The 26,861-nt window shown below is 54.3% G+C and overlaps 1 protein-coding gene across 5 annotated transcripts; it reads left to right on the top strand.

The window, feature by feature from the left end:
- The first annotated feature begins 279 nt into the window (after nucleotides 1–279).
- On the top strand, nucleotides 280–23,749 carry P2RY2 (purinergic receptor P2Y2). 5 transcript variants are annotated; one of them, XM_059069696.2, is made up of 3 exons: nucleotides 280–577; nucleotides 10,327–10,610; nucleotides 15,587–23,749. In XM_059069696.2, the coding sequence occupies exon 3, from the start codon at nucleotides 15,591–15,593 to the stop codon at nucleotides 16,719–16,721; it is 1,131 nt and encodes a 376-aa protein (XP_058925679.1). In that variant the 5' UTR covers nucleotides 280–577; nucleotides 10,327–10,610; nucleotides 15,587–15,590; the 3' UTR covers nucleotides 16,722–23,749. The 5 variants fall into 5 exon arrangements, with proteins under 5 accessions (XP_058925679.1, XP_066894951.1, XP_058925680.1 ...); XM_067038850.1 differs by having other exon boundaries at nucleotides 469–577; nucleotides 10,508–10,610; XM_059069697.2 differs by lacking the exon at nucleotides 280–577 and adding an exon at nucleotides 681–779.
- Nucleotides 23,750–26,861: the final 3,112 nt, after the last annotated feature.

A 26,861-nucleotide genomic window follows, 5' to 3' on the forward strand; every position in this document is an offset into this window, starting at 1 on the left:
AGATTAAGCACAGAGAGCCCAGGGTAGGCTCCCCCCACCCTCCTCTCCAGAACTGGAGAGTCAGAACCCTGAATGCCCGGATTTCCTCCTGAAAATAGGAGGCGAGTGCTCTGAGCAAGGTGCCTGGGAGGAGTGGACACAGGTTCGGGGAAGATCTCGCGGTGGGCAGTGACAAGGGCCACAAGGATACCAAACTTTGCAAAACTTCAGCGTCTCTGAAAACCACTCATCATCCCGTATGAGGAAGCCCAGGGAGCCTCGGTCCCCAGGCGGTAGGACAGTCACCGCCAGCCCCTCCCCTGGCAGCACCCGAAGCGGACGCCCTGACCCCGCGGCCCTATCGCCCGGCAGCGTCCCGAGTGGTTGGCGGAGTGTCTGTCGGGACGGGAGGTGGTGATGGCTGTGCGTGGGTCTGTCCAGAGTCCGTCCCGCCCCCGGCCTGACCCGGCAGGGTAGGAAGCCGGGCGGGGCGGGCGGGGCTCTCAGGCACGTGGGTCCCCGCCGCGGCGACTGGACGCCGGCGCTGGCAAGCGGGAGTCGCGGCCGGGGCACTGCGGGCTGACGAGCGCCCTGCGAGGTGAGGGCGGGCCGCCTGCTGGGCCCGGAGACGAGGAGACGGCGGCGGGCGGCGGGCGGCGGGCGGCGGGCGGCGGGCGGCGGGCGGCGGGCGGGCCCGGGTACGCGGCCGGTGGCGGCACAGCGGCGCCGGGCAGGCAGAGCCGAGCGCATGGGGCTGGCCGAGGAGGCGCGGTTCCCAGCGGGTGTGAGCGCTCCGGCAGGTCCGTGGTCGAGCTGGGTCTCCACCGGAGCTTCGATATTGGGGAATGTGGATGGATACCCGTACGGATACCCGGGTGAATGTGCGTCCGCGTATTTGTGAAAGTCTGTGTGTCACTGGGTGAGTGCGTGCGCCCCTGCGGGGTCGAGTTGCTGAACCTGTGGAACTTGTTTGTGTTTGTGCTCTGGTGTGGACACCCCGGCAGTGGGACCGGGGCCAGAGACAGGCCAACCCTGGAAGCCCGCTGAGCCCCCTCCCTCCAGGGGTGCTCTGGGTGGCAACCTCGCCTGGGCATCGGCAAGACTGGGGGTGGGGGGCAGAGCAGTGGCCTAGGACAGTTAACCCTCTGTCAGGGCAGATTTAATCTGGCAGGCTGTGGTACGAAGGGTCAGTCTGGAGAAAGACAGTTCCCTCTCTCCCCACCCCAACTAGGGCCGCAGGTGTCAGCCTTGGGGTCGCCAGTAGCCAGACCCAAGGGCCAGGCCCTGCTGCGGACCAGACCTGCCAGTTTGGAGTCTGTGGGACTGATGGCAGCTGTTCCTTTCATCATGCATCCCCAGCTTCCCTGGGCCCACAGCCTGAACTGTCCACTTTGTTTGGGATCTAGGCTGGAATAATGGGGAGCTTTTGAGGGTCAGGGTGGGACCCAGATAAAGTCTCAGCTATCTATTGGTGAGAGCGGTTGGGAAAGAAGAGAGTCTTTGAGCAGACAGGGCCCCCGAAAAGCTCTCTGGAGACCCAGAGAGCTATACTCCATCGTGCCTTGTACACTGTGTGACCGTGGGCAAGGCATGTCCCTTCTCTGAGCCTCAGTGGCCTCGTCTGTAAAGGGGGAGTAATAATGATGTGGAACATGAGGACTATTGAAGAGCTGGTGTGTGGCTCATGTTCAACACAAATATCCTCCTGGGCAGGCTCACTGCTTGGGGGTGGGGGGATCAGTTCCTGGAGGGAACTTCCTGAAACCCAAATCCCAATCATTCTCCTCCTCGGGCTAAACTTTCACAGGACTTCCACTGGACTAAGCCTGAGCCCCTTGGCCTGGGACTCAAGGCCCCTGAGAACTGGTCCTTGCCACCTTCTCCAGCCACCTCTCCTGCCTGACTTTTCACCCTCTAGTAAATGCATGTAATCTGCTGTGCACAGTAGTCAGTTTCTTGCTTCTGGACCATTGCATATTCTATACTCACTGCCCGAAATGCCCTCCTACTCTCATCTTCTTCAGTTGGAGAACCACCCAGCCTTGGGGACCAGCTCCGGTGCCCCCTCCTCTGGGAAGCCTTCCTTGATTCCTCCAGCTGGGCTGGAGCCTCTTGTGGGCTCTTGCAGTCCTGGTGCTGACAGCCCTGGTCCCACCTTGGACTGTTATGGTCTCTGTCTGTCTCCTCCTTCCCTCTCCCAAGGTCTGGGGACCCCTGGAAGGCAGGAACTGGGCCTCACTCATTTTTGTGTTGCCAGGACCCTGCACAGTGCTGAGCTAAACTGGGAGAGCAGCAGCAACCCCTAACCCCTGCCCCTTGTCCCCAGCTTCTCCAGTGAAAGCCTGTCTACAGTGGAGCTCCACGTCATTACAAAGAAGGGGAAACCAGAATCAGGTCACCAGAATGGGTGCACAGATTGTCAGAACAGTGTGTCCTGGGGCACTACAGGACTCAGGGTGTACGAGGTGAAAACTTGGATTTCATCCAGAAGGCAATAGAGAGACTTGGAAGTTTTGTGAGCAGGGCATGGTCAGAACAGCATTTCAGAAAGATCTCTCTGGTTGCAGCGTGGAGAATGGATTGAGTAGTGTTGAGTACATGAAGGTTAAGGCATTTGTGAGATTGACACCAGAACCATCCAGGCATAATTTAAAGTTGGAGCCCTTGCCCCCTTGGCCAAACACTTCTCTGAGTCCTCAGATGCTCTTGCTCAGGAATTTGGGGAGAGTTAGGACTCTCCCTCCCCTAGTAGGAGCCAGGAGACTTGAAATTGATCTCATCCCAGCTTTGCCCCCAACACGCTGGGTGAGCTTGGGACAGTTCTTGCCCTACCAGCCTCTAAAAGGAGGCCAGAACCAGTGAAGTCTTGAACTGAGAGTATGGGGGGTGGGGAGGGGACAGCTGGCACGAACGGCTTATCACTCTCCACTTCGTCTTACCTTGGGCTGTCCTGGGGTCTGGCTGGAGGGGTTGGAGTGTCACAGTGGGTGACACTCACAAATGGTTGCCAAGCTTGGACTGCAGAGTAAAGCTATGGCCCCTCCTTTCTTGTCCTCCTCCTGCCCAGCGTGCACAGAGCTTTGAGGTTTCTGGATCCTCCAAGGACCAGCTAAAGAGTGTGAGAACATCACCAAGTCCTCATAGGTGACCCTGTGAAGGCTTTGCTTTGGCTTCTTTCCTGGCTGTGAGGAACCACTGTGCCCCTTTAGGTGTCAGTTTTGCCATCTGTAAATTGGGCACGGTGGTCCTTGTGTCTTCAAATGCAGGTTGCTATGACGATTCTTAAGACAGTGTCTAGGAAAGGGCCTTGTAAAGCTGTAAAATGCAATGCACAGGGGAGGCGTGTGATAATTATAGACCTAAATGCATTTTGAAGACGATACAAGAACACAAATGCAATAGTGAGGGATCGTGCTGGTTATTGGAATTTTAACTATTGACAGCCTTCCTCTCCCTGCCCTCTCTGCAGAGACAGCTTACTAGTAACATTTCATAAATGTACTTCATTTTATCTTCCACCAACCCTGTCAGGGAGGAATTATTACTCGCATTTTGCAGATGAGGAAATAAAGGCTCAGAGAGCACCTTGACCAAAGTCACGAAGCTGGTAAAAGCTGGGATAAGCCCTACCTGGCTTATCCCTCCCTATTCAAGACAGAAGCCCCATCTGGGTGAGGCCAGGTCCTCTAGTTTTCAGGCTGAGGGAAGTTTGAATTCCATCCTGAAAACATGTCTTCAGTTCTTGCTTGTGACCTGGTTACCCAGCTGCTGGTAAGATAGTATCTGCTCAGGCTGCCCACAGGGCTAGAGAAGCCTTGCTGATCTGGGTGAGAGGGGGTGCAGTTACCCCAGTGAAATCTTTCCTCTCTCCAGACTTCCTTCCGTGGGTCTGTCTGGTGTACCTTTTGACCCACACCTTCCTCTTAGGCCTGCCTTTGTGTCCTCGGGTCTGGCCTTTCCCAGCCATTGGGAGACTGGCTATGGGGGCCTTCCCTGACCTCTGTACTCATCCTAGAGGTCAGTTGCAGGACTAGGCCAGGCCGAGCCCACTATCTCTCTCTGTCCACATCACCCAGCACAGGCTGGGTACAGAGGAGGTGCCAGTGAGTGTTTGGGAAATGAATGACCAGGTGAAAGTAGGTGTATAATAGAAGAGGAAGATCTTGCTCCACGGAGAGATACAGTTGGTTCTTGAGCAGAGGGGTTTCTCTACTCCTCTGTCATGCCATCTCCAAGGCCTGAGTTGTGTCTGGTGCAGTGAGTAACTGGAGTCCCTGCTGGGAAGGTGGGCAACCTAGTCCCTTCTGGGCAGCTGCTTCCTCCATGGTGCTCTACCCTGGTGCCCTGTCATCACAGTGACAATGACACTGCCTGGGCACTGGAACATGGGAGGAGGGCCTCCCTCAGACTTCTTGGGGCCCTCTCCTCTCCTCTCCCCCTGCCTTGGGGAGGATCCTGGTGTTGCTGCAGCTTCCTGGTTAGCACCCAATCTCCCCAGCCTCAGCTTGTGGGAGGAGTCTTGCTGTGGCTGGGCTGTGGGCCAGCAAGGATGCTTTCCATCTCACAAGGAAATCCAGGGCCAAGGGATCAGCTCCCCTCACTGGACCATTATGTGTGTAGTCTCCTTCTTGATTCCTCCTTTCTGACCCCCGTTTCCTATCCAACTTCCATGTGGCACCATCTTTGCAAAGATCAACTCCTACCATGTCCTTCCCTGCTTAAGCCCTGCCATGGCTCCTCATTGTCCTCAGGATTGAGGCCTCAACCTGGCCTTCAAGCCTTTTCGTGTGAGGCCTGCAGGCCCTCCCACATTCTGTGCCACCTAACCCTCCACTCCAACTTCACATGACCCCCACAGTCTTCCCCCGACAGGCCACAGTGTCACACCATGGAGTCTTTGCACATGCCCTTCCCTCTGCCTTCAGTGATCTCCTACCTTTTTGTCTACCTGACAACTCCATATCATCCTTCACATCCCAGCTCAAATGACCCCTCCTCAGGGAAGCTCTCCCTGACTACCTTCCCACACCAGTTAGAGGTTACTCTGGATTCCATATCCCCAGGACTTCCCACTCAAGCAGACTTGGTCCATGTCTGTGTCTTTCTCCCCATCCAGACTGGAGCTCCTCAAGGGCCTGACAGAGTCTGATCTGCGTCTGGGTTTGCAGGGTCTTTCCGAGGTTGGGCATATGGGAGTATTAGCAAGTGTTTGTTGAGACACTGTGGCTCCTGGGAAAGTGATTTATGATTGTGTTACTCTGAGAGTCTAGACTCCTGTGGTTCTGAAAATCTCAAAACCAAAGCTATCAGAAGCAATGAATAACAGAAGTGAAGAAACATTTAGCATTCACTCCTGGAACCAGAGACTCTTGGAATTGGACTGTAAGAACCAATGAACTCCAAATCCTGGAAGCACTCTGAGTGAGACAATCAGAGTCACAGGCTCACGTATATCCTGGCCAACACTTTTGTCCCTTTTCCTACCTTGGGGTCTCCATTCTCCCTCTTTCCTCCGAAACTGGACCCTTCCTGCTTCTCCACAGACCTGATCACAGCCCCTTCTAGGAGCCTTCCCTGACTCCTCTGACCATGACTCCTGCTCCTCTGCTAGGTCACCTGGGAAGGCCCCCTGCTGAGAAATGTTTCAGGGTCTCTATGCCAAGATGGGCAGATGCAGCCTCCACATTAGGAGAGTGCATGATCTGCTAGCCCCACGGAGCACCCACCTGCCCCCTTGTCTTGCTCATTCCTCACGAGCTGTCTTATGTGGCAGTGATTCTCCCTGTCTGACCAGTGAAGAACCTGAGGCTCAGAGAGCGGCACTGACTTGACCAAGATTGCACAGCATGGATGGTTCCAAGTTGGAGCCTGAACCCAGGGTTCTTGCCTCTTGAGTATGGCTGGAGGCATTCGGGTGTGATGGGTTGGGGTGGAGTCCAGGGCATTGTGGTTCTGAACTTGTTCAGTTTAGCAACTGTGTGGGGCTGTGCTGTGTCAGAGGTGGATCAGATGGCTTGAAGTCCTGCCCTGGAGTGGGTTTGGGGGTGCTCAACCCCACACTGAAAATTAGAAGACCAGACCTTGATAAGGCCCTTCCTCTTCAGGAGTCTCAGTTTCCTGATCTGTAAGGTGGGAGGACCAGCCTAACTGACTTGAGACCCACACACTCCGATGCTCTGAGCTCAACCCCAATGGATGGCTCCCACAGTCAGGCTCCTGAGGGCTCCCAATGGGGAGAGAGATTCCAGAAGGGGCTACAGAGACCCAGGGCCTCCAGAGGAGGCTGCAGAGGCTTCACAGTACAACAGGACCTGCTGATAACATCTGAGGTTAGCCCTCAGCTATTTCCCCAGACAAGCCCCAGTGTTTGTGTTGCAGAAAGCACACCAGGCAAGGCTGGGGGCCTATTTGCCTTCAGCCCCATGGAGGACATTTGGGAGGGGGCAGAGGATGACTTCCAAGATTCTTCCTGTCCTCCAACCCAGCCTTGCCCTCTCTACTCCCCTCAAGCCACAGGGATGACTGACAGTTTCCCAAACATACTGCCGTAGTTTTCGCTCACTCTACTCCTCTTCCCTCTCCACCCTCTTGACTCCTACCCATCTTCCAAAGGCAGGTGTCCTCTCCTCCAGGAAGCCTTCCCTGATCACTGCCCCCCCCCCATTCCCATTAGCGGCCCTCTTGGTTTCTTCAGCTCTCATCACCTTAACTTGTCGCTGACTATTTCTGGTTCTTCCCCTGTCCTCTTCCCTCCACCCTCAGCCTTGACAGTGAGCTCCTCAAGATCACAGAAGGGTCTGATCCACCTCAGAGTCCCTAAGTGCCCCGCACCGGGACAGGTGTAGGTATGGCAGCCCCTGTAAAGGGTGAGTGAGTGATGAGGTATTGTGGGGTGTAAGTCCAGCTGGGGGTCCCTAAGCTGCCCTCCCTTCTGAGGATAGCCTTCAGTGTGGGAACCTTGATCTGTAGTCAGTCTGGCTGTGACCTTGCTACTCTGCCCATAATACCTGTGGGTTTCCTGCCCCTCTTATCTTCCTGGGATACTCCCATCCTCCCTGCCTTCTTCACGTGCTAAAATCATATCTCCTTTAATTATTTCACAAAGTGAGTCTAAGTCATCTCCTTTAGTTATCTCGACAAACTTACGAGGCAGGTACTGTTCTTAGATTGCAAGGAAATTGAGAGTTAAGTTGTGGAGCTGAGGCTTGTCCAGCTCCTATAGCTGGGGATGGCAGAACTGGGATCTCCCACCCGCCCAGTGCCCTCCCCGGCCCCTCAGTGGTGTTCTGGATCCAGAGCCTCTGTTTCCCTTCACAGCACTCCACCCCCAGCAGAGGCAGGCAGCAGGAGTTTCCAGAATGGTGATGGGTCACTTTCCCCTGCCAAACTGGACAGGGCCAGCCAGGTGGGTGTCGAGCAGGCAGTACATTCCAGAGCCACCCTAGTGGAGAAGCTGGAATGTTGTCCAACCACCTTGGAAATTCTGCAACCAGCCTGGGAACTGCCCCAGCCACTCCTCCTGGCTTTGGGCTCACTAGCCTGGGACCACAGGGAGAAAGACCCAGTGTGGGATAGAGGCAGAGCCAGGTTAAGGGAGAGGGTAGTCAGTCTGCATGCTAGGCTTGGCTCTGCCCTTGGCTTATTGGTGACCTTGGGTGAGATCTTGGGCTGCCCTTTCTGGCCTTGTTGGGTTTTTTTGTTTGTTTGTTTAACTGTAAGATGGCTACAGTAATCATCATGGCTGCTTCCAGGAAGAGTAGATCTTGGGCGCTGCCAGTAAGATGTTCCCTCCGGTGGAGAATTAATCAGACAGGCAGAGCTGTGGGGCTCAAAGAGGGCTGGTCAGGGAGCTTCCTGGAAGAGAGGATCCGGGCTTTGGAGGGTATGAGGTAGTTACCCCAAAACTGGGTTCGCCTCTTCATGGGCATCAAGCGAAAAGGCACAACCAAGCCAAAGAGCGGGAGAGGGAAGTACTTACTACTTGCAGCAAGTAAGGAGAACACCGGGGACCTTTCCCAAAGCAGTGTCTCACCGAACAGCAAAATTGGGGGAGTTTTAAGCTAAGGGTACATGCATATTCACTTGCAAGGGATATGAGCAGAGAACTCAGCATATGATTGGGGCAAAGGTTGACGGGGTCCAAGCTTTAATTGACTGAGGACTCAAGTCAGAAAAGGTCATCATCATCATTCCTTACGTTCCAGTTGATCTGGTAGTTGAGCCCTCAAGGGGGGTTTAAATTTTGCAAAACTTCTCAAGAAAGAGCCTCAGGCTAATCTTTACCATGGAAACAGAACTGGGAATCTTTACAACTGATTTATTGTTTGCTACTTCTCTTGCCCTTAAGATCATTAATTACTGAGACCTGTTCAAGGGCAAGCATTTCTGGCCAGGCTTAAATCCTAGGCCTAATATGGCTTCTCTTATGCCAAGAAAGCCATGCCTGGTTTTCTTTCTCTGGGGAACCCCTACCCTATCTGCTTACAGTCAGGGGCGTAGCTCCTAAAGTCAGACAGACCAGGGCTGCCCTGCCATTTGCTAGCTATGTGACCCTGGAGAGGTCATTCAACCTCTCTGAAATTCTCAGGACTAAACGAGAAGAGGTTGATGGAGCCATCTAACATGGAACTTGGCACAGAGAAAGCATTCAACTCTTGTTATGACATAGCTGTTAGAAGATAAGGGAGGGTACCCCTAAGCAAAGATATGACCATGGGACTGCTTTTCCTGTGTTGGAGACAGAAAGGTGAGGGTGGAGGCGGAGAGGGAGAGTAGTGTGGAGGGCAGCAGGCACCAGATCAGCAGGGCCTTGAGTGCCAGGCTCAGGAACTTAGATGTCAACTTGAGGGCAATGGGGAGCCATGGAAGGATTTTGAGCTCCATAGTATGTGGTCAGATGTGTGGTTTAGGAAGACCCATAACTGCAGTATGAAAGATGGACAGGAGGGGCAGGGGTGGAGGCAGGGAGACCAGTAAGTAGGCTAGTGCAATGGTCTGGAGGAGAAACGCAGGCCCAAAACCACGGGGTCGGGAAGAGTGGCGTGTCTAAGCCACTGCATTGGTCAAACTGACAGGGTTTGGTGAGTGATGGTTTCACATGGGTGGGAAAGAGAGAGGTTGTCAGGGGTATACTGGAGCTTTGAAGCCTGGAAGGATGGATGGTAGAGACCCTTCTCAGAAATGGGAGAGTGGCTTTGAGATCCTGCGTTGTTCTACCTTAGTCTTTTGAGTGAAGATATCTCCCTAGGAGGAGAAGACTGGGTGTGACCCTATGTGGAGTGGGTGAAAAGGTGAAGCTCTTTCTTTCACCTTGTCACTAGACTCCAGAACAGACTGGCAAACAGCTACCAGCCTGCTGGCCAATGTCAGCCTGAGACTCCTGGGGCAAGGTGCACTGGGAAAACGGTGGTCCAGGGCCTTTCCAGTGCCCCCTCCGCCTGCCCTATTCCTGCAGCCACCCATCTCCTCTCCCCACTTTCCCCCATGCTTGCATTGTACTTCCAGCTTAGGGATCTGGCTCAGCTGTCTCAGACCCCATTCCCCCATTGCAGGGAAATGAAACCGGGAGAAAAAGGAAGGGGACGTTCTTCTTCTCTGAGATGGGTCTGAGGTTCTGCTGGGACCTGCCCACACAGAGGCGTTCCTCCACCAGGTCACCATCCCCTCACTGAAGCGCTGTGCCTGCTCTGTGGGAGGGGCTCCAGGCAAGACATAAAACTAGGGCCAGAATCCAGACCTGGGTTCTGCTCTTGGCTCTGTCTCTGGCTTATTGTGAGGCCTTGGGCCTTAGTTTCCTCCTCTGTCAAATGGGAGGTTGGCAGAGGTGATTTCTAAAGGCTGTTCCAGGCCCTGACTGTTTAAGACTCTGGGTGTGTGAGAGAGAGTGTGTGTGTGTATACATCTGAGTATGACTGTGTACATCTCTGTGTATCTGTGTATGTAAGTGTGTCCATGTCTGTGTGTGTCCTTGTGTGTTTACAACACCTATGGAGGAATGGTTAGAGGTGGGATGAGGGAGGAAGGGTATTCCAGATAGAGACCCAGCTTGAGCTAAACTAGGTTGGCCAGAGTACTATCGAGTGTACACTGGGCAAGAAGGGTATTGACTGTTTCCAGACCAGGACCAAGGGAGGGGGGCACTGGAGGCTCAGCTCAACTCTGCAGGGTATGGCGGAGACCCTGCCTGGCAGAGCCACCCTCCCGTGAAAGGAGACCTGGGCCTGAAGGCTGGGAACAACCGTCCCTAGAACATGTGAGCCAAGGGTGGACGGCTAGGGGGTGAGTGTGGGCAGAGGACACTTCTGCCTACCGGGAAAGCATACCAGCTCACTTCTTTGCCTCTTTCAGACCAAGATTGGAGCAGAAGAGGCAGTCCAGGGAAGGCTTGGCCGGGCTGACTTCCCATGACCCAGAGCCCAAGCTGTCTCTACCTCCCTGTCTCAGGAGCCTGGGCACTGCCTGCCCTGAGAAATGCTGGAAGCTGGGCGAGGCCCCAGGCCAGGGGACCTGTTTTTCCTGTTTCCCACAGAGTTCCCTGCAGCTCGGTCCAGGGGTCCAGGCAGGTGCATTCATGAGTGAGGAACCTGAGCCTGCGCTGAGCATCCTGAGAGCTGAGAGCAGGGGCTGGTCAGGTATGGGCGTGCAAGGGCAGGGTCTACTGGCTGGGAGGCTGGGAGGCTGGGAGGCGGGAGGCTGGAGGCTGGGGCTGATGCACTCGTGCGTGTGTATACACTGAACTGGAGGTAAATCAAGGCGATCTGTGCTCTGCTCCCTCCATCCCAGGCTGTGATGAATTCAGGCTTCAGAGCCAGACAGCCCTGTGTATCAAACCCAATCTTTCCAATTCCTGGCAGTGTGACCTTGAACAAATAGCTTAACCTCTATGACGCCATCTGCCAAGGAATGAGGTGAAGGATGAAATGAGGATGCTGCAGGGAATTTGCTCAGCCCAGACTTGACCCCTACAAAGTGAAGGGGGGTGGTGATCTAAGATCAGGAGCTCCTGATCCAGACTGACCCATGACCTGAGCCAGAGATGGGTGAGGTAAAGGAATGTGGATCAGAGAGCTGACCCATCTCCAGAATGCCTGGGTCCGGTTCCCCTCCCTCTGGCATTTCTCTGATGTGTCCAGAGTAGAAAAGGGCTCTTGAAAGAGAGACAGTCCAGGAGCCTGCCTAGGGCAGGAGCAGGCCTCAGGTGGGCTGGGCCCCTGGAGGGCTGGTGTGACCTCTGGCCACCTAGGATCAGCAGCTGAGAAATCCTTCAATGTCATTGTCCTCTGAAAGGTCCTCAGAGGAATAAGGGAAAGGAGAGCCACCATCATAAAGCTTAGCCTCCTCTGGCCTCCCATAGCTCTTGTGCTTGCTTCACTTATTCATTCATTCATTCACTCACTCATTCATTCATTCTCTCATTCATGTCATACCTGCTTTGGATCAGGCCTCTTGCTGGATGATAGGGCCAGAGAAAGGAATCAGAGGGACCCAGTCCTCCAGGAGCACCTGGAATGTGTTGGGGTAGAGAGTGGAGGGACAAATTCCCAGCAGGGTGTGAGGAATGCCCTGGGGGATTGGTGATGGAGGGAGAGAGCTTCAGAGATGAGGTGACATTTGAGAAGAGCCTTGAGGGATGGGCAGGGTAGAGTGCAGTGTGTGTGGGTCTGGAAAGGCTTTCTAGACAGAAAGAACAGCAATACACAAAGGCAGGAAAGCCTGGCAGGCACTTATAAGCTCACGTCTCCCTCCACACTAGGAGCTCTTGAGCGCAGGGCCAGCCAGAACTGGACACAGAGGGGCTGGTGAGTGGTGTTGGACAAAGTTAGGTGGGAGCTGGTCCTGGGGAGCTGGGAGTGAGGCCCCAAGGGCATCAGGGGTCAGGAGAGGAAGTGGAGAGGGCTGAGGGAGAGGGCTGGGCACTTGGCTGTCTCTATAAGCAGGGGCTGGTCAGAGGGGGTGAGGCAGGAAAGACGTACTCACAGGTTGGTGGGCCAGCCTGTGGAGGGAGAGGACAGGCAGGGTCAGTCTGGACAGGAGCCACAATGATAGAGTGTCCCCAGCTGGCCTGTAAGGGTGGGGTCAGGATGTCTTAATACAGGTGGAAAGGGCAACTCCCTTGGTTCATGAGAGACTTAGGGAAGTTTCCACCCCTCTCATCAGTGTCAGAGGTTCCATCATGAGTAATTAGCAAGAAACTGTGTAGAGCAATGAGATGTTGACCATGAAGGGAGGATGAGGGCCCTGACCCCGACCCTGAGGAGAGACCCATCAGGCCTCAGCACCGGGGCAGGAGCGGAGCAGCTCTGGGGAGGTGGGGCTGGGGGGATGTTCCCTGAGCATGGAGTACAGAGGGGCCACCCTCCCTGTCTCCAGTGGGGCAGAGCACCTCAGGGGGGAAGTTTGAGGACCACAGTTCTACCAGGCCAGGGGATTCAGCCCATGAGAGGTCTGAACCTCAGGAGGGCAGGAAATACCTGATGTCATCTGGGGCTCTGTGGCAGAGCTGGACACCCCAAGCTGGTGTCCCCAGGGGGAATGGCTCCTCCACAGATCCTTAGTCTCACACCCGGGCTTCCAGACTCCTCCTACAGCTCCTGTGAGCCAGCAACTCCTGCTCATCTCCCAGTGCACCAGACCTGGTGGTCCCAGCCTTCGCCCTTTCCCACAGTCCGTGATGTGGCATCTCACACTTACCATGCCTGACACTGAGTTCCCCCTCCTCCTGACCCCTGAGCCTGAGGCATCCTGGCCCCTCCTCTATCCAGACTCCCTCTGGGCCAGTCTATCCAGCCTCCCTCCCAAACAGCTCTCAGACTTCTCCCCTCACGAGGTCCCCAGACCTGACCCCAGCTTGGGCCTTGGAGTCAGTCGCCTGGTCCACCACACTCACCTGCTTCACAGCCTCCAGGACCTTCTGTCTCTCCTCCACCTGTGGCCTGAGAGAGCTCCCCAAAGATTTCAGGAAAAAGCCGCAGGTGAGCTGAGCCTCAAAGCTCGTAACACACAGTGTACCTACTGTGTGCCAGGCATGGCTCCAAACGTTTTACACGAATTACCTAATCCTCACAGCAGCTCTGTGATATAGGTTCTGTTAATCACCTCATTTTACAGATGAGGGAACAAAGGCAGTCTGTGTCCAGAGGCCGGGTTCTTCTTAATCACTGGAGTTTGCTGCGCTGATGGATAGAGTTGTAATTTCAACAGGTGGAGGCGAGGGGTGTGAATGGATTCCAGATTGAAGGAGCAACATAAGGCTGGGAGGTGAACAGCATTGGGTGCATTCAGGAAACTGCAGGTCACAGGAGATTGTGGCTGGTGACAGAGGCTGGATTATGAAAACCTCTGGTACCAGATCGAGGAGCTGGGTTTTCTCCTGAGAGCAGACAGGAGCCACAGGAGGTTTCAAGCAGGAGAATGACTTGTCTTTTCCAGAGACCCCTCTGGACTGGGGGGACTGAGGCTGGAGGCAGGGAGGCTGATGCAGTGGCTCCAGCAGCAAGGGTGGAGGTGACACTGGGCTGCAAGGAGTAGAGTGGGATGCAGGAAGTGCTTTAATGCTGGATCCTGAGTCCTGGCCCCAGGCCAGAGGGGTCCCAGCAGTTTGGCCCTGCCAGCGTCCCCCACCCCAACCCCATACCTACCTCCTCATCCTGGATCTGCCCCGGCTCCTTGGGGAGGAATCTGTGTCCGTGGGAGGGTGGTCACAAGTGCAGGCTCCCTGCCTCCTGGTAGCATCTTTGCTGACAATAGGAGGCAGGGAAGATGGGGGAAGGGGAGGGTTATGGCAAAAGAAGGAAGCTGAGGGAGCAGTGTGTCCTTCAGCCCCCCTAATCTTAACTTCATGGGCCTCAGGCTGCTTCTGGGAGACCAGGCTGGGCAAGAAGCTCAGTGTCTAAGGGAGTGGATGTCACTGGCCCTGTAGAATCTCTGAGCCCCAGCCTCTCAGGACCCCAGGTTCCAAAATGAAAGGGACTGTACAGCCCCAGATTCTCAGGGTGGGGAGGATATACATGACATCTGCCCTCTCTGTCATCCCAGACACACCCACACATAGGGCACAAGCCCTTCTGCAGACTCTGCTAGAGAGATCCTTGCACACCCCCATAAGCAGCGAGTTCACTACCTCCTCCTACAGCCCCTTCCATTGTGGGGTGGACCCAGTTAGGAATTGCAGCCTATCCCCAGCCTGTGACCTGGGCCAAGTTACTTGAATGATCTGTGTCTCAGCCTCTTTATCGGAAACCTGATCATGATAACTTGGCTCCCAGAACCGTGTTGTAAGGATAGAATGAAGTCACGTGAATAAAGCACACATAGTAGTAGTGGGGCTTGAATAATGTCAGCTCCCCTGCCCCTTCACACTATTAGAAAGTTATTCTTTGTGTTTGTCCCAAACCTGCCCCTCTGGGACTCCCGTTATGATTTCCAGCCTACCTTCTGAGACCTTTGGGCACACCTTTGCCTTCCAGACTGGGATAGTCTGAAAGAGAGCTCTTGGTCACATTGGAGCGGTGGGGAGAGGAGGAAGGTGGCATCCTGATCTCCAGGTGCTCACTGTCTGGGCGGTCAGGCATCACAGCTGTGTTATATGCTCACTGGGGACAAGCTAGGAGAAGGTCAAGGTAGTGATGATATGTGAAGAGAAGCTGGGCAAGCCTGGAGGAAGCTGAATTTGCCCCCCAACAGAAGTCCCCTGATGCCCCCACTACCACCTACACCCCAGACTTCCCTGGAATCTTCAGAAGAGTCACAGCCCCATGTGGTAGCCTCATAGGCCAGGGAGAAGGACTTCTGTTTACAGATGCAGGAAGTACCAGAATAGGAGTGCCTAAAAATATTTGCTGAGAGGTGAATGAATGACTGAAGAGGGAGACCCTTGGAAATACTCCCTCAAATACCAAAATAGCAGGCACAGGGCCAGAGCCTCCCCAGAGAGAAGAAAGCTGAGCCAAAGGAAAGAACTTCCTAATGCCACCAGGAAGGTGTGGGCTGCCCGCTGGCCACAAACAGGCAGTGGGCACTGGGTGTGAGGTGGACCCAGTCAGCCTCAAAGGCCCCTTTCCGTGAATCTCAGACGGTATCCCTTTGGGACCACCAGATCCTCAGATTCTAGAGCTCAGAATCCTAGACCTAGAACTCTGTGTTCCTGAGGTTCTCAAACAGGGTCACTGATTTTATTTTGTAAGGCAAGCTGGTAAGTATTTTAGGCTTTGAGGAACATAATGGTCTTTGTCACAACTATTCATCTCTACGTAAACAGATGGGCATGGCTGTGTTCCAATAAAGCTTTATTTACAAAAACAGACTGGTAGGCTGGATTTGCCCTCAGGGGGTAGTTTGCCTCTCCCTGTTCCAAAGTGTTAGAATTATATGATCCTGACAGTCATGGATCTCATGCATTCTAAGGTTCCAGGATTCCAAGGTTCTGGGCCCCCTGGGCCCAGGGAGAGAAGCAGATCAGATGCAATAAAAGCCTTGAATGTAGTTGGGCAGATTTAACTGAGGAAGTCTGTGGGCACTTGGGGTCCCTCATGGCCCTGGTCAGGTGGGGGTGTCAGGCTTCCCTGCTGGGTCCTGATGGCCGTTCTCCCCACCACCCACTTCCCTTCAGGGCAATGGCCACAGACCCGGGCCTCTGGAATGGCACCATCAATGGCACCTGGGATGGGGATGAGCTGGGCTACAAGTGCCGCTTCAATGAGAACTTCAAGTACGTGCTACTACCTGTGTCCTACGGCGTGGTGTGCGTGCTCGGGCTGTGTCTGAACGCCGTGGCTCTCTACATCTTCCTGTGCCGCCTCAAGACCTGGAACGCCTCCACCACATACATGTTCCACTTGGCCGTGTCGGATGCACTGTACGCGGCCTCCTTGCCCCTGCTGGTCTATTACTATGCCCGCGGTGACCACTGGCCCTTCAGCACAGTGCTCTGCAAGCTGGTGCGCTTCCTCTTCTACACCAACCTCTACTGCAGCATCCTCTTCCTCACGTGCATCAGTGTGCACCGATGCCTGGGTGTCTTGCGTCCACTGCGCTCGCTGCGCTGGGGCCGGGCCCGCTATGCCCGCAGGGTGGCCGTTGCTGTGTGGGTGCTGGTGCTGGCCTGCCAGGCACCCGTGCTTTACTTCGTCACCACCAGTGCACGTGGTGGCCGCATTACCTGCCATGACACCTCGGCACCCGAGCTCTTCAGCCACTTCGTGGCCTACAGCTCCATCATAATGAGCCTGCTCTTTGCAGTGCCCTTCGCCATCATCCTGGTCTGTTATGTGCTCATGGCTCGGCGGCTGCTAAAGCCAACCTACGGGACCACGGGAGGCCTGCCGCGGGCCAAGCGCAAGTCGGTGCGCACCATTGCCGTGGTGCTAGCGGTCTTCGCCCTCTGCTTCCTGCCTTTCCACGTCACCCGCACCCTCTACTACTCCTTCCGCTCGCTGGACCTCAGCTGCCACACCCTCAACGCCATCAACATGGCTTACAAGATCACCCGGCCTCTGGCCAGCGCCAACAGTTGCCTTGACCCTGTGCTCTACTTCCTGGCTGGGCAGAGGCTCGTGCGCTTTGCTCGGGATGCCAAGCCACCCACAGACCACACCCCTACCACCCAGCTTCGCCGCCGTCTGGGCCTGCACAGGTTCAACAGAACTGACAGTAAGAGGACAGAAGACTCGGCCAGCAGTGAGAACTCTAGACAAACAGATCCCACACCGTCTGGTGGTGAAAACACTAAGGACATCCGGCTGTAGGACCTGAACCCCTTGGGCCTGTACCAGTTTGTGTCGGGTGAGACTTTAGACTTGTTCAAATGGGACAGTCTCCCCAGATATGGACCATCAGTGAATCAGGCCGGATGGTCAAGGGGGCCGTGACCCCAGTGCTCTGGCATTTGACAGGGGCGCAGTTTGTTCTCTGTGGTCCAGAGAGCTCAGCAGTCCCCACATCCCCAGTCACCATTTGTATGTGAGATCTGGGGAGTAAGGTTTTAAGAAAGGCAAGGGTTTGGGGCCAGTGCTGCCCCTGGCCTGAATCCCACGTAAATACCTGGCTGTGCCTGCCAAGGTACCTAGGCTGGGCTCTGGACTAAACAAGTCAAGTGGAGAAACAGGCCCAGAGAGGAAAGTGACTTAACCAAGGTCACACAGCCAAGCCTGCGCCTGAGCTACCTGGGAGGGACAGGGTTGCAAGTTGACCAGAGGACCCTGGTAAGGAGTCAGGGCTGAGCCAGAGGTTCCCACGATGAGTTGGAGTGGTCTGAGTGCCACCGAGGGCTCAGCTCTGAGGAGGATGCCCAGCCCAAGGGATGAACGTCTGGGAACTGATGTCATAAACCCATCTGGAGGCTGGGAGCCAGTTCGAGGCTGGGACTTGTACTAAAGGTGTTGTTACCTGCTGAGCCGGACCCCGTTGTGTAGTTGGAGGTTGGGGATACAGCCTGGGGAGCTCTCACCATCCACACTAGGGTCCTTTCTCCAACCTGTTCTCTTCTACCACCTGCCTTCCCAGTAGCTGCCTCAGTGGTGGTCTCATACGAGGAATATCCTCTCCAGACCCCAGGTCATCCTCCACTTTAAAGTTAACTGGCTTTTATGCCTGGTTTTGCTGGGTGCAGAGGGGAGTCAGGTGGGGTCCCAGTCCTCAGGATCTCCCAGTTTAGGATTTAATGGCGATGACCAGTCATGTGCTGGTAAAAGTCCAACCATTTAGCTGACTCTCGGCAGGGGGTGCGGGGGTGAGGGGAACCCCTTATTTGCAGCATTGCCAGTTTCTGTGGTACAAATACTCCTGCCACAGTCAGTTTCAGACTACCAATGTGATATCAGCCTCCTTGCAAAATTCCTGAAAAATTAACAGAGGGCTCTTGAGAGCAGGTACAAGTTTCTCTGGCACATCACTGGATAATGCTGAGTGGTTGGGGCAGTGGACCAGGGCATCAGGGAAGGCTTCCTGGAGTGGGTGGACTTCTGAGAAAAGCACTTCATCAGAGAAGAACATCCAGGTGCAGGTGCATTCTAGGCAAAGACATGGGGGCAGGAGAGCAGGGCCTGCAGGAACTGGAAGCCGGCTGGGCAGTAGGTGCCCAGGTTCAAGGCAGGAATGGGGGGGGGGCAGGTCACAAGGACGCCAAGTCAGGGCTCCCTCCTTGCCCTGACCATGAGGTTTCTTTTGCACTGGGGATAAGCGTGGGAGAGATTCACTCTTCCTGTCCAGTCCTCTGCCTCTTGGGAAAATCCAACTACCTGGCATAATGGTTGGTGCTCAGGCTGTGTCAGAGCTTAGTGTGGGGGAGATGAGTCTCACCTGGGACAGGTTCTGGATCTAGCCAGGACCACTCTGGAGATCTGTGGAGTTCATCTGGACAGGGCCCAGCCCTAGCCTTTGGGCAGGAATAGGGCAAAACTGACAGACCTCACTTTGAACCTCAAGGATAAGGGCTCTCTCTCTCTCTCTCTCTCTCCCTCTCACTCTGGGAGACCCCTTGCCCGATGGGCCCACTCTGCCTGAGAGAAGGTCCTTCTTTCCTCACCCCACCTACACCCACCTCCTATGACTTCTCCACCCTTCCCACTCTGCCTCTTCAAAATGGCACCCCCCAGAGGTTGATCACATGGGCTCCCCCATGTGACAGGGACCTGTCATAAGCCATGACCCAAATGATTCCTCTGCATTGTGCAATGTGGGTGACTTGCCCACAGTAGTGTGAAATGCTCACCTCCCACATTCTAGGTTCTATAATCCTGTTAATGTAGCTCGGGTCCTTATGAGCATTTTTGCGATGATCTCTTACAGTCTGTCCTTGAACCTTTCTTGCAGGCCTAAGCCTATCTCTTTCTTACCAGCTGCTGCTCAGGCTGAACCCAATCCCAGTTTATAAGGCGCCTCTACCCAGGTGAGATACTCTACTGGTCAGGAGTATTAATGCTGAGCTCTGACCCCCTCAGCCCTGCTCAGACTCAGAGGCAGGGAGTTATACATTGTGACTTTGGGGGCTCTCGAGTGTCTATCTGTGATTGGGGATGGGGCTGTGTCCACCACAGGCCCAAGTTCCCCTATAGTCCCCATTCCTTTCATGTCCTGCCCAGTTACCCCTCCAGCAGCTGTCCTGGAGACCCCAAGGACTGAGAGCCCCACAGCACATAGAGACCACATAGAGGCCTAGTGCCAGGACGCCTTCCTTAAACCAACTGCCTACAGATTTCTAAGGACACAGGACCTAGGGGACAGGAGGGCCTGACTCACCATCTAATCCTGTGGCAGGCACTGGTGGGGGTGGGGAATGAAGACCCCAGGGAACCAGGGACAGGCCCAGGGCCCCTCCTGAGGACCCTAGTCAAACTGGCTCTTCGGTGTGGACATCTGGCCTTGTTCTCAGTGCCCAGGCCCCCCGCCTGGTGGGTGAGGTTCTTTACCCTGTTGCCATATACTATTTTCAGCCCAAGTAAGAACAGGATTTTCCATTCCCAGCCCCAGACCATTGTCCAGCAGTGACGTGGAGGGACCTGCCTGCTCTCAAAATATCTTCTCTTACTCTCCGGGCCTTGCTGCCCTTTCCCCACCTCCTCGCCCTGACATCACTTCCTGGGGCTGTTGACTGCTGAAGGACGCTGTGAGAGGTCACAGCCCCTGACAGGGACCCCAGGGATTATCCAGCCCAGCTGCAGACTCAAGGCCAGAAAGGGGCAGGGCCTTGTCCAAGGTCACTCAGCAGGTCAGCGTGGCGCCTGGTCGTGCGCCAGGGGCTCGGGCTGCCCCTGCGGCTCTGCTCCATTTAGTGCAGGTCAGTGCCTTTGTGGGAATCCTGCCGTCACCCCCACCACCCCAGCTCTTCCCACCTCTGATGGAGCTGGGGAGCTGAGGCCAGGGACCTGGGGTGGAGGGGGGTCGGGAGAGCAGCTCGGAGGAGTAAATGCCTGCTGACTGGCCTACAGCAGCTCTTCTCAGTGAGCTCCGTGCAATGGGGGCAGGGGCTCTGGCACAGAGGGGTCTCTGCACCACGTGGCATTTGTCCCAGGGCCCAGGAGGGACACTCTCACCCTCCAAAGGCTAGGAAGGGCCCTGGCCAACATGCCCTCCACACACAGTTACTCCTATCTTGGTCCAGGTCAGGCCACCAAAGCTACCCCTCTGCCACCACCCTTGTCAAGGCAGATTTGGGCTGATCTGTTTAGAGCCAGGCCCCTGAGGAAGGGAGCTAAGGTACTGACCCATGTCCCAGGCACCAGGCAGGGCTCTCTCACATCCATTATTATTTATTCTTTACCACCACCGTGTGAAATAGACATTATTACCCCCATTTAGCAGATGAGAGGACAGGCTCTGAGAGGTGAGGACTTGCTCCAGGTTATACAGGCAGTAAATGGGTGAGTCAAGATTGAGTTCAGGTCCATCTGATGCTCAGACTAGTTCCCTTTCCAGTATCCCATGCCACTTGCAACCCCTGCGGGGCAGGAGAGTTTGTAAGTGACCCTTTGTGTGATTCAAGATGCGAGAGGCAGTCTAGTGAGCATGGAGTTAAGAGCACCAGTTCTCTGCTCAGACTACCTGTGTTTGAGCGTTGTCTCTACTTCTTCCAGCTGTGGCATCTTGGGCAAATCAATCTTGCAGCACTTCTATTTTCTCATGTCTTGAAGGAGATACTACTTCCCATGTAGGGCATTGGGAGGCTTACCTGAATGAATACACATGAAGCACTTAGAACAGGGCCTGGCACATGATAAGCATTTACACTCCAGGCACTGTGCCAAGGGGATACAGAGGCAAGCCAGCTGGACCCTGCCCTCAGGGAGTTGACATAACTTAATAAGTAACCACATTGGGATAAGTGAGTTGAAGGAAAGGACAGTGTGTCCGGCCAGTGAGCAATAGAGTGTCCGCTGTGGCTGAGGCTTCCCCAGGTTGTGGGAGGAAAGAGCAGGTCCATCCTGGGGTGAGGTGTGGGACCACCTTCTGCCCTGCTTGGCACTAGGTGGCTCTCAGGCTCATGAGCTTGTGTGTGTTTACAGAACCTTGTCCAGGTGATGGGCTGTGGAAGGGCAGTAAGGAGAAGTGATGGCAGGAGGAGGAAGAGGAGGATGTCTCTGATCTTCCAGAGCCTGCCGCTATGGGCTCGAGGGCTCCCACCCACCCATGGCAGTAGGCTTAGCCATTTCTCCCTGACTGGTGATGCCCACCACAGGATGCTGCAGCCTCTCCTTGGTTTATCCAAGAGTCAGAGACCCAGGGCTGGAGGACTGGCCTGACGCTGGGCCAGAGCAGACAATGGATGGGCATTTTTGCTGTGTGACCTGAGGCCAACTGCTTACCCTCTCTGGGTCACTCTATAGAACCCAGAGACCTTGCTTCCCACATTCCAGTTCTCCCTACCTTAGGGTAGCAGTCACCCAGATTTTTCATCAAAGACACAACTAACAGCTACTCCCCCAGGCACTCCCAAGACCCCATGAGCCCTCAGTTCTGAGGACCAGAGTGGGACAGTGGGTCTCCCCTAGTATCAAGTGACCAGAAAGGTGAAGTGACTCCACTGGCACCACACATTGCCTTGGAGTAGATCCAGTTGAATGTCTGATGCTTCTGCCTCCTGTGGGGTGGAGGCTGGAATTTGGCCAGGAGTCACTGGGCTGCAGGATGAAGGATGCATTTACCTTCCCCAGGGGTATGTGCTTGAGGTGGGGGGTGAAGGGTGGGGGAAATGAGTCCCAGAAGCCAAACTCATCCTCCTCTGTCCTGATGCACCATGTGACATGGTGAATACTTTTTTCTCTCTGGGCCTCAGTTTCCAATTTCCCCATATCAACAGGCCTTGGCTCTGCCCAGCCACTCCAGCCTCTTCAGTAGGGCTTGTCTCTCTCTTGGCTCTGGCTCAGCCAGGTGTCCAGTCTCAGCCCTGTCCCCGCTAAGAACAATGGGCCAGACCGAGCCAGTCCCCAGGGCCTCACCTGAGACTATTTTCAGCCCTTGGAGATGAAGTCAGAAAAGGATTTTCCACTCCCAGCACAATGGCTGACCTGCACCATTGTCCAGCAGGGCATCCGCCTGCCCCAAAGTATCTCCCCTGCTTCTACCCTCTGGGCCTCCCTGCCCTGCTTCTCACCTCCCAAACTTGACATCACTTCCTGGACCTGTTACTCCTAAAGGCCAGTGTGAAACAGCATGTGAGCCCCCTGGGAGACCTGACCAATTGGAATCAGTTTTCCCTCTTGGCAGGGACCCCATGGATTATTTGGCTGCTTTGAGAGATTGGAGACCAGAGAGGGCTGTGCCTCACCCAAGGTCATGCAGCAGTCAGCATAGAGACTAAATGTGAGGCCAGCGCTCTCTGGCTTCTTCCGTTTCCTCCATCAGCACTGGTCTGTACCTCCTGGGAATGACAGCTCATCTTGGAAGGCCTGGGGTGGACATCCTGGGGAGAAGCCTGAGTGATGTGGATGAGAGGGGGTGTACCTTGGGTTCTGACCTTGGAGCTCCCCATTCAGTTCTGTTTGTACCAACTGTGGCTTTAGTGTGTGCTGAACTCAGAGTTACCAAGTAGCAGCTTCAGGGAAAGGAGGAAGTCTGGGGACACAGGGAAGCTGAGGCAGGAAGATCAGGGTTCTGGCCCAGTTTAGCCACCATTAGCTCTGTGATTGCAAACTCAGTTTCTTCATCTGTAAAATGGAACTGATAGTACCTCCTTTTCCAGTTTACTGAACAGTGAGCATGCAGTAAGGCACAAACGTGCAACTGTTTTATTTTTCTCCCATCGACTCTCTCTGCTTGATGATGTCTAATTTCCCTTTTCCATCCATAACTGCATATTTGGTAAACTCCAAAACTTTGAGTCACTTTTGGATAACAACTAAAGTTCAGTCCAGTTTAAAATTCCAATCCTCTACTTAATTTACTGCTCCCTCCTCCTCTTCCCCTGTGCTGGGAGGACCCTGCTCCCTCTCCTTTGCATGCCCCTTTCCTCTGGATGTGGGGCAAGGTGAGGAGGAAAGGGACCAGTGGATCATCCCCGGGACTGCCACAGCCCCCTCTTGCTGTCCTTGCTTCTCTGATCCTGACAACCTGACATCAGTGCCCCTCTGCATGGAGTCTCCCAAACACCAGACCACACTTTTGTAAGAGTCTCTTCATTAAACAATCCCAAAGTCACCAATTTTTCTTTCCTGCTGAGACTCTTTAACTTTCCTGCTGAGACTCTTTAACTGATATACTCCAGTCTCTTTCCTGCTGAGACTCTTTAACTGATATACTCCAGTATCCCTGAGTAATTTTCCTAGAGCATCCCTCACCTGGCTTGAGAGTGGGAAAGCCCTTGTCAGGCCCCCTCCCCCCTCCCACTAGGTTGTGAACTCACAGCTGCAGAGATGTCAGGTGTTCAGCTTGTAGAGTAAGAGTGATGGGTGGGGGCGTGCTCCCAATGCAGGGGGCCCAGTTTCGATCCCTGGTCCGGGAACTAGATCCCACATGCATGCCGCAACTAAGGAGTCCACCTGCCGCAACTAAGACCTGATGCAACTAAATAAATAAATAATAATTTTTTTAAAAGAGTGAAGGGTGGTAGAGAGCTGGGGTAATAAACTCAGAGAAGGTATCTAACCCCAATTGTTTTCAGGTTACTTTAGTAGGTGGGTATTTTACCCCTCTGTGTCCTCAGATTTATGTCCTGGAGCCAAATTCCAAATCAGCAGCCGCATGAAAAGTGCTACCTCACTGTGGGATTAAACTGTCAGACCAGCCTTTGTGACCAAAGCAATTGCAAAATGTGGGGGAGGAAATTAAAAGTCATCACCCAGCCTGTGGTTTTGTGTGTGTGTGTGTGTGTGTGTGTGTGTGTGTGTGTGTGTGTGTGTGTGTTTACGTCTGTGTTTATGTCACACACAGTGGTCACATCTGTGTGTGAGGGAGAAGGCTGAGGGGTAGGGGCTGTCCCGGCAGGTACCAAATAGATACCTGGAGACAGAAGGGCCACAGGTGGGTGCCTAGCCTGTGGGAGAAAGAGAGGGACCAGGAGGGGCTGCCATGAAGTCAAACTAAAACCAGGAGATGGAAATAGACAGGGCTGGGGATGACAGGAAGAGATAGGAGTGGGGAGAGGATCCAGCTGCCAGCTCTGTAGACCCCCTTTCCTTCTCTCTCTCGCCATTCTTCCTCCCTTTCCTTCAGTTTCCCTCCCTCCTTACTTCCCATTTCCCTCACCCTTTTGTTCCCTGTCCCCAGAATTCCTGGGAACAAAGGAAATCAAAAGGGGCAGTTCAGGGCTTCCCTGGTGGCGCAGTGGTTGAGAATCCGCCTGCCAATGCAGGAGACACGGGTTCGTGCCCTGGTCCGGGAAGATCCCACATGCCGCGGAGCAACTAAGTCCGTGAGCCATGGCCGCTAGGCCTGCGCGTCCGGAGCCTGTGCTCCGCAACGGGAGAGGCCACAACAGTGAGAGGCCCGCATACCGAAAAAAAAAAAAAAAAAAAAAAAAAAAAAGGGGGCAGTTCAGAGCTTCAGACGTATCCCTTCAATCTGAGCGCTGGCTCAGCTCCCTCGCCTGGCTGTGCTTAGTCTACTGTGCGTCCTGGGTTCATAGACGCTGCCCTGCTGCCCCCTGGTGCCCAGAGCTGATGGCAGAGGGAGGAATGGGGGCTGGGGTCCAGACTCTCGCCTGTGGAGTGATGAGAAGAAAATGATCCTGCTGGCAGCCAGGTTGTTGGAGTGTGCGAGATAGGGGTAGGACTGAGAATTGAAACTGGGAACACAATTTGCAAAACATACCTGACTTACAAAACAGTTAACAGTGCCTGACCAAGCCGTGATGTCCATCTCAGACTAAGCTCATAGAGGACAGCTCTATGTTGTCCTCTGGCCATGGGTATTCCTTTAACCTCCTGCTTACCTTCCAGAGGCTCCAGATGGTGTCCCCCACCTTCACTGGCTGCCAGGAAGACACCCAAACCCTGGGTCTGAGGACACAGCTGAGTGTTGGGGAGTGGGGCTAGAGAGGCCCTCCCAAAGGACTTGCAGATCTGGGGCTGGGCTCTAGGCCTTAAGGACCAGCCTCTCCATCTGGCCTGGGAGCTGTTCTGAAGGGAAGTCAGAATCTTCTCCCCTCTCTGAAGCTGGGGTCTCTGAAAGGGTTTATCCTGCCAACAAGGGTCCTCTCTGTACCACCCTAACACCCTGACATCATTTGCATCTTCCCCCCACATCCAGAGATGGAGAGATCACTCCCTCCTAGGCAACCCCTGTCCCTGTGGGAGAGACCTCCTCACAGGAGCCCTGTCTCCCCAGCTTGGCCTTAGGGGCACACAGCACACCTGCCCTCAGCGCAGGGCAGCCACGGGAAGGTGTCACCATGACCCAGAGTTGGCTCTTCTCCAAGTTGGCATCCCCAGCTCCCTATTCTACCCCCTTCCAGGGCTACCCTGCCCCACTCCAGGGCCTCCACCCCTACCAGAAGCCCTGCCCTCTGTATGCCCCCAGAAGTCCTTGCCTCCTTCAATGGCAGCCTCTACAACAGGACTCCATCCCCTGGGAGGTGTGACTGAGCTCAGCTGCTCCTCTCAGCGTCCCCTGTGACACCATCTGGGAAGAAATAAGAGCTTACCCACCACCCATAAGATGCCTGTGATTTGGATCCCACCAACATGGCAGTAGGTAAAATGCATCTGACTCTCAATCATGAGGAAGGGGAGGTCCTTGGGATAGAGTGGGAAGCAAAAATTAAGGGGGTAGTTTCAGCCAGCTCTCTAGGCCCCACTCCACATCCTCACCCCAGACCCACACGCCTTGTCCACAAGCTTTCACTCCACCTAAACCCGGGTGCCCTCATCCACCAGGCACAGAAGCACATAAACCTTGAAGACTTACATTTGAATCTTGGCTCTGACACTCATTAATCAGATGACCTTGGGCATCTCAGTTTCCTCGTCATAAAAAAAAGGGATAATTGGGCTTCCCTGGTGGCGCAGTGGTTGAGAGTCCGCCTGCCGATACAGGGAACACGGATTCGTGCCCCGGTCTGGGAAGATCCCACATGCTGCAGAGCGTCTGGGCCCGTGAGCCATGGCCGCTGAGCCTGCGCGTCCAGAGCCTGTGCTCCACAATGGGAGAGGCCACAGCAGTGAGAGGCCCGCATACCACACACAAAAAAAGAGGGATAATCACACTCACTTTACATTCTATTTACTTGTTTGTTTATTTATTTATATTTTTGGCTGCATTGGGTCTTCGTTGCTGTGTGCAGACTTTCTCTAGTTGCAGCGAGCGGGGGCTACTCTTCGTTGTGGTGTGTGGGCTTCTCATTGTGGTAGCTTCTCTTATTGTGGAGCACAGGCTCTAGGCGCACAAGCTTCAGTAGTTGTGGCATGCAGGCTCAGTAGTTGTGGCACACGGGCTTAGTTGCTCTGCAGCATGTACGATCTTCCCTGACCAGGGATCGTACCTGTGTCCCTTGTATTGGCAGGCAGATTCTTAACCACTGCGCCACCAGGGAAGTCCCTAATGTTTTATTTGTATTGTCTGTTCCTTCCTGAAAGCTCCCAGAGGACAGGGGTTTTTGTCTAGTTTTGTCACTGCTTTACCCCAGTGCCTAGAACGGTGCCTAGTACATAGTAGGTGCACAACAATTACTCACTGAATGAATGAATGAGATTCATAGTGAGGAATAAACGAGATAAACCATGTAAATGTTTTGCAGAACATCTAGTACCAGTGGGTACTCATATAATTCCTTTCCTTTGCAAAGCAAGTCAAATTAATTATTTCGTGTAGGTTTCACCAGGGCCCTTTGAGGCAGGAACCTTATTATTATTGATTCATTCGTTATTTATTCAACAAATATTTACCAAGAGCCTACTATGTTGTAGGCATTGTTGTAGGTATTTGGAAATCATCAGTAAATGAAAAAGAAAGATCCT

Source organism: Kogia breviceps, chromosome 7, assembly GCF_026419965.1.
Source record: "Kogia breviceps isolate mKogBre1 chromosome 7, mKogBre1 haplotype 1, whole genome shotgun sequence".
Taxonomy (NCBI): domain Eukaryota; kingdom Metazoa; phylum Chordata; class Mammalia; order Artiodactyla; family Physeteridae; genus Kogia; species Kogia breviceps.